We start from the raw sequence: 7,371 nt of genomic DNA on the forward strand, positions 1-7,371 counted from the left end.
TTAACATTTAGAATATATAGGTAATGCTTTATCCTTATTTTCAGATATATTTTTTTTCGTGTTTGTATTACATATATTGAAAATGGTTGTTGAAACATGTATATTGATGCAAAAATGTCAAATGATAATGTACTAATTTCGATGAATCGCAACTGAACTATTTTCAGTTCATCTTTTATATTTTGCCAATAATATAGGTCGCTCACTGCGTAGTAAGTTGTTATGTTGATATATTTATATGTAAATTTAAAATATAAAAAAACGGTAAAACATATGGGTAATAAAAATGTTATGTAAAAAATGGCATCTCTTCTGTTACGCAAAAAGTTCGTATCGTATCCTTAATATATTTATTACGGTTTCCAATGAACTATAAATGGTGTAATTTTTATGCTAAATACTTAAACACTGCCGTTTTATGTAGGAAATCACGGTGCATGTTAGATACTAGTACCCAAATTTACCAAAATGAGTATAAGTTTTACAAAAAATGAAATTACCCAAGTTCTTCAACAGGTCATTTCACCACTGATTCATACCTTTAGGCAAACTAGTATGACTTTGAACAGTTTTCTTCCATTTATTGAAACCCTAATATTTATGTAACTGTGCTGAATTGATTATCCAAAATAAGTCTCATTTTGAAAATAATGATAACAAGAAGAAAATATAAGTATAGTCAGAGGACCTGAATTAAAAGCCTAATTTTAGAGATTGGCGGAGTGAGCGTACCGAGCGAGCCCATCTGAATAATTGATATTTTAATGGTAGCAATCTGACTGACTTAGAATTCAACTTTATTTGCTTAAACACATCGTCGGTAACCACGGTATATTTTCCGTTAACCTATATAATGATACCACGTTACACATAGCTTTGTAGTGTATCGGGATATCCGACGATGGCTGATACATTGTCAACACAAAATCTGACGCGGAAAGTGTGTATCGGATGAGTGGCAGTTGGTGGACATTAAAAACACACGCGGAAGTTGAAATTCTTAACAATTTAGCCTAGGACTTAATGTTTGCCTATCTGCAGTTTCATTGTATGTATTGTATGTGTGTATCACCACCACCATCTTCATCATCAACTCATTAATTCTTCTTTCTTTGAATGTTTTTAGACAATTTGTATATAGTGCACAATTTCATTGTTGTTCTAGTAATTATTAAAAAAAAGTCATTATCTTTGTTATTGTCACTTTATGTTTTATCAAACGCGCTAAATAAGAACATATCCCTTTAATTTAAGATGACGATTAAACATTGATAAAAGTACATGCAGATCTGTTTTCGATTAGCACACTTATTGTGTTTCTTTAAATAATGAAATAGGCATATACAGACAAATCTTGAAACTATTCTTCCAAGTATAAATAAAAAAATGATATCGAATTACTCCTGCTAATGATTTTGTTTAATAGTGATTGAAAGCTGAAAGCTTTAAGATCAGACTTAGTATAAGAGCACGCGATAATAGTATTATGTTTCAAATACTAGACCTTTCTTTGTACATTGATGTACTATAATGTTTAACTGCGAGTTTGCATGGCTTTATCTTTCTACTTTGTTTGATATTTTATGCAAACTACATGTGGATATTGAATGGCCAGTTTAAGAGCTCTGGAATGTTTATGAACAAAACGACTCTTTCTATGGTACTGCAAAGGTTGGTAATATATTGATTTATCTTTCGTTACGATGGACATGAAATATTTGGAAATATGTGATCGGAAAATACGGATTAAAATATGCGAGCTAAATAACTTTCTTTAAATTGACGCGTCATGAGACTTTTGGCCCGAAACCGATAGCCTCGATTAAAAAAATAAGAAAGTAATGAAGTTTTTATCGTTAAAACAACCATTAAACAATTTGTCACCCTAGATTGTTCAGTCAAATATATTCTTTAAAATGTAATCTTCATAGAAATAGTGTTTTTTTAACCACTTTCTTTCGTATTGTTTATTACTTTTGGTGTTATCTCCCGTAGTTGTCATGAGCTATTTTTTAACCCAAATTTGAGGATGTAGGTCAAGCTGAACCAAACGCGTGTGTGTAACCGTACGTGACGCCATTTCTTTTGATTGCCATGATTAAATAAGCTACGTCCGTTACTAAGTATTACATGCATAAGCGTAATGAAAAATGTAAAATACAATGATAATGTATTTTCATTTTTTAAAGAAAGTACTTCATTATACCCGTTTTTAAACACATACAAAAGTAATATTCGTCTTAAACTTTACCTCGGAAGTTATTACGTTATATGATCCATAGGTTTCAATGAAGTTAACAATGATTCCAGTTGATTAAATTACATCGTCTCTGATAAGATGTGAATGCAATTACTTGATCCCATGCATTCGGGAGCGACGAAACTGAGAGCTCAGTAGGTCGTGGAATTCACATGTGATTCAGTTGTTTAAAAGTAATAACGTGAAGCAGGAAACAACATTTTATATTTTTGCATTAGTTTCAGGTAATATGAGAATATAACATGAAGTGTTCCCGACAAAAATGCCCGATTGTGAGAAGCCTTATACTTGTTTTACTGTGGACAAAATCATGCGCTTCAGGTAAACAAATACATTAGAATTAGAAATAAAGAATTTAGTATTATTTAGAATAAACTTAAACAATATGTTTAAAGCGTTTGTGATACTGGAATGAATTAAAACAACGAAACATACGGTCATCTGTTTGTGTCTTAGTAACAGAAAAGTGTCTGTTTTCCAGTGACGGTGATTATTGATGGGGTTGAAGTTGACTGCACTCCGAACTGTGCGTGCTGTAAAGGAGGATTAGCGCGGTGTGGAATTCGGTCTGAAGGAGTTGAAAATGCTTGTCTTGATGGATGTGTCGATGGCATATATGGCCTCAGATGCCATAACTTATGTCCCAGGAACTGCTCTACATGCGATCAAATTAATGGCAGAACATGCTACACCTGCAAGGATACATTTTATGGTTCAGATAGTTTGTGTACCAAGAGCTGCTCAGTCGGGTGTTATGGTCAATCATGTAATATGAATGGAACATGTCAATGTAATGCAAATTTTGACGGCCATATGTGCGACACTTGCATACAAGGAAAACATGGAGCAGACTGTTTAAACGATTGCGATTATCAAAACTGCAAATGCACGGCTGGTTCTGATTGTGATTCTTGTAAAACGGGATTCTATGACAAGAATACCTTTTGTCAAACTCCCTGCTCCACAGGATGCCTGAATGACGTTTGCAATGACAATGGAAGTTGCCCTTGCCGTTCAGGATTTACTGGCTTTTCTTGCACGGAGTGTATTTCTGGGTATCATGGAGTAGAGTGTAATATGAGATGCCCTAGCGGATGTAGTGGCGGAATTTGTTCAAGAAATGGTACATGTTATACATGTCTCTCTGGATATCACGGGGAACAATGCAACAACACCTGTTCTGCTGGGTGCAGCAATAAATTGTGCACGAGAGAAGGTATATGTATATGCAAAGAATTTTTTATTGGTACATTTTGTGACCAATGTGTTGCAGGGAAGTACGGCTACGATTGCCAGCAATATTGCAGTGTCGGCTGTTTAACATCGCACTGTGCCAGAAATGACGGGTCGTGTGAATGTCGTCCCAACTTTACAGGACTAAAATGCGAATCATGCAAACACGGACAGTATGGATTGTCATGTGACTTACCTTGCTCATATACATGTGTCGAAGGTACATGTTCACGCTCTGATGGAACGTGTTTTAGTGGTTGTGTTGACGGATATTCTGGTTACACTTGTGAAACTTATTGTGATTCGAACTGTGCGGCATGTCAGCAGAATGATAAATCCTATTGCATCTCGTGCTTTAATAACAAATCTGGATCAACATGTGGATGCCCTTCGAACTGCGCCTGTAACGGAGGAGATGATGAATGTACTGCCTGTGTCAATAACTACTCTTATCCAGAGTACCAATGCAAATGTCACACAAACTACTGTGCTAACAATTGTAATACTTGTATAAATGATACATATTTTGTTCACGAGGGACTTAACAGATGTTGCCAATGTCCAAGTTCATGTAAAGACGCGATGTGTTCATCACAATACAATTGTTTACATGGCTGTGAAGATGGATTGTATGGATATAGTTGTTCCAACAACTGTTCGGATACTGATGACATGTGTTTAATATGCCTTCAAGACAACGGAGCATGCACAAAGTGCAAAAATGGTTTTTATCCAGGTACAGGTGGGACTTGTACAGCATGTAGTGAAAAATGCATCGATAATGAATGTGAAGGAAGCGGTGGTCGATGCATTGCAGGATGTGTGGATGGATATTGGGGAAACCAATGTGAGAACCATTGTGGCGCACTTTGCAATACTTGCAATAGGTCAACTGGTGACTGTATTGACTGTATACTTACATTTTTATACGGGCCAAGTTGCAATTTGTCATGCAGCCAGAGTTGTATTAGATCAAGGTGCGATGTGATGGGTGAATGTTTGAATGGATGCAACGAGGGTTACACAGGCATAAGATGTGAACAACAAGGTAAGTTGAGGATATTTAAGTGCTTTACGAAATCGAATATGTTTAACGAACATGACTCATTTTTAATTCCAAACTTTGCTCATGTATGGTAATAGTTATTTGCAAATCAAATGCTTTCGAAAGTATGTATATGCAATTTAGTGAGAATGCTTCCTGCATAAGACTTCACGAGTAATACTTCATAATAATACTTCATAATGTGCATTAATTTCTACTTACAGTTTTGTTTTCAAATGCGTCGGGAATAAGTGAGGGACTAGCCGCAGGATTAAGCGTAATCGGACTTGTTGTAGGACTGGCAGCTGCGATGGTCACAATGTATATCCTCAAAAGACGGTATTTATATACTGTAGGATATTTTATGAATAGTATTTGAGGAAGTCAATTGTTTTTTGACTTAAAACACATAATTAGAAGTGAACTATTATTTTGAAAAAAAAAAATGAAAAAAACAAAGTTGGATAAAAACAACGTTTGAAATTTATTTCATAAATGCTATTTTACCAATCCAGTCAAAGTGAAACGCTACGGAGCATCACTTGTCAGTATGCCATTATTAAATAGTGAATGAAATACAAGTAAATATATAGTTATAAGTAGAACTATGTTCTTAATAATAGGCGAAGGGTAACGGAACTTAAAGCTGAAGTACATGAACGACAAACATCCTTTGGAACTGGTCCTGCGAATACAGGTAACGCAATATATAACGCAAATATATAATCAATGTTACTGCAATTGCAAATCAAAATGTTATGGAATTTTCCGAAAGGAAAAAGTTGCGTTGACGAACAAAAACGTTAAGTCTTCAAAACGATTAACTTTCTCTTGTTTTAAGGTTCACTTTTATGCAAACAGTGACGTTTGTTTCATATATGTTTTGAGTACTAAGCAAAATTTGCAAATTACAAACTTACGAAACAATTAATAAGAGTATGTCCAAAAAGCATTGATGTGTTTCGCAAATGCGTAACTAGACTAGGAGTGGTTTCAGTTTTCATTGTATTTGACATTATCTTATAAACAGTTTGGTTTTGTGATGACTGCTATTATTTGTAAAACATGTTTGCATTGTTGTGACCGTGAAGTGACACTTGTTGCTTTTACTTTATTGTATTTCTTATTTGAAAAATTACCATCATTGAGCTACATTGCATTGTTGAAAAATATAAATATTTTTCATGCGTAGAGTTTGCCCAACAAACTTATTTTACTACAACATGTTGCAAAGGTTGTATGTTGAATTATTAACATATTGTACCTAAAAACTTAATTGTTATGAAGAGTATTAGCTTCGACTAGCTTCGAAAAGACAATATAACACTTTATGGTTGATATATATATATATATATATATCAGCCATAAAGTGTTATATATATATATATATATAAGCTTAAATAATAATATTCATCTGGACAGTCATGTTAGATCTAGTTTAAATAGCCTGTTGTTTTGGTTTATGTAGATGGCAACAATCAATATGAGGAATTAGACAAGAGGGAAAGGGTTACACCACACAATGAAGCATACGAAATGCTCCAAACTTCAACTAATCCAGTTGATAACAAACAAGAAGAAGACAAAGAGAAGGACTACGAGTTTGATGGTGGAAATGTTTATTACAACGAACGTTAAGCTGTTCAAAATCTATGTTTAGCACACAGTTGTTTGTAATACAATTATTAGACCCTCAGTTGGTATATTGACGCTGCACCCTCATATATTGACAGTTTGACATTTCTGTGTCAGGATCAGCGCATTTTGATACCGCGTTTAGTAATGCTTTTACCCATAAACTATCAATTTTCGAACGTTAATATAAAAAAAATGCGATCTGATCTTTTGTCAGCAGTCTTGTATCACTGGTTTTTCAGACATGTACGTAAATATTGGCTCAATCCAAGACAAGAAAAGATAAGAAACTGTTAAAACGCTCAAATCTGTGAAAGTGCGTCTCCGAGTAAAAGTCGATAATTTTATATTTTAATGGTTGGTTTGTTGGTTGAATTTTCTGTGTATTTGTTTAAGGTTTGCAGAGTAAATAAATAACAGTTTAGAGACACTGTTCTAAAACTTGACATAAACACTCTCATGCACGTGTATAGATGTTGATATTTCCATATATTGTGAACACATATCGGGCTTTATAAAAACTATGACCATGACCTGTTAGCGGTATAGCTAGTGCACAAATGGGACTCGGAATTATGTCCAATTCTTTGTTAACGCAGTGTTTTGGTAAAGTGTGTAGTGTTATGCCAGTATCGTATGTTGCACGCCATATATGACAAGCCTTAGTTTATTTCTGAAAAGTTTGTATTGGTTTTGGTATGAGCGTATTTTATTATATGATTTTCGATGATTTATAGAGCTTTATCAGCGAAATAAATAAGATATTTTATCGTTTCAAACACAGTAGAAAAATCCATTAAATTCTACTGTTTAACTATCCCTAAAGAACAAAGATGGTATGTGTATTGTTATATGGATGTTATATTATCGGAGCATCATTTTTTATTAGTATGTCCGGCATTTTTAGATTTGCATTTCCGATATTTATTTTATGTTTAGTTATTTTAGATGGCCCTCTTGACACAGAGTAGTACAAATATAATATCATTAATATCAAGACCGTCTCTAATCAGTTCTTAAATACATATATTTTGCAAAAAAAAACATGACTTGATTATTAGTACAAACTTATGCTTTTTTACATTCTAAAATGCATTTTATCTTACACATATTAAATGATTATGCAAAACCTCGTTTTCTTCCAAAATGTTTTGTAATTGTAGTACCATCCTGTTTGTTATCGCTATAAACTATTGTA

At 33.8% G+C, this 7,371-nt stretch overlaps 1 protein-coding gene across 1 annotated transcript; it reads left to right on the forward strand.

Moving 5' to 3' along the window:
• The first annotated feature begins 1,997 nt into the window (after window positions 1–1,997).
• Window positions 1,998–7,037, forward strand: LOC128206690 (cell death abnormality protein 1-like). The gene is made up of 6 exons (XM_052909303.1): window positions 1,998–2,066; window positions 2,485–2,581; window positions 2,742–4,541; window positions 4,763–4,877; window positions 5,162–5,235; window positions 6,007–7,037. Exons 2-6 carry the CDS (start codon window positions 2,503–2,505, stop codon window positions 6,174–6,176), a joined length of 2,238 nt encoding a protein of 745 aa, XP_052765263.1. The 5' UTR covers window positions 1,998–2,066; window positions 2,485–2,502; the 3' UTR covers window positions 6,177–7,037.
• The last annotated feature ends 334 nt before the right edge of the window (window positions 7,038–7,371 follow it).

Source organism: Mya arenaria, chromosome 10 (genome assembly GCF_026914265.1).
Source record: "Mya arenaria isolate MELC-2E11 chromosome 10, ASM2691426v1".
Lineage (NCBI taxonomy): Eukaryota > Metazoa > Mollusca > Bivalvia > Myida > Myidae > Mya > Mya arenaria.

Excerpts from the sequence above, each read along its gene's own strand:
- LOC128206690 (XM_052909303.1), top strand. The coding sequence starts at position 2,503 with ATGAAGTGTTCCCGACAAAAATGCCCGATTGTGAGAAGCCTTATACTT. Across the intron at positions 2,582-2,741 it reads GACAAAATCATGCGCTTCAG|TGACGGTGATTATTGATGGG; the intron begins GTAAACAAATAC and ends TCTGTTTTCCAG. Across the intron at positions 5,236-6,006 it reads AACTGGTCCTGCGAATACAG|ATGGCAACAATCAATATGAG; the intron begins GTAACGCAATAT and ends TGGTTTATGTAG.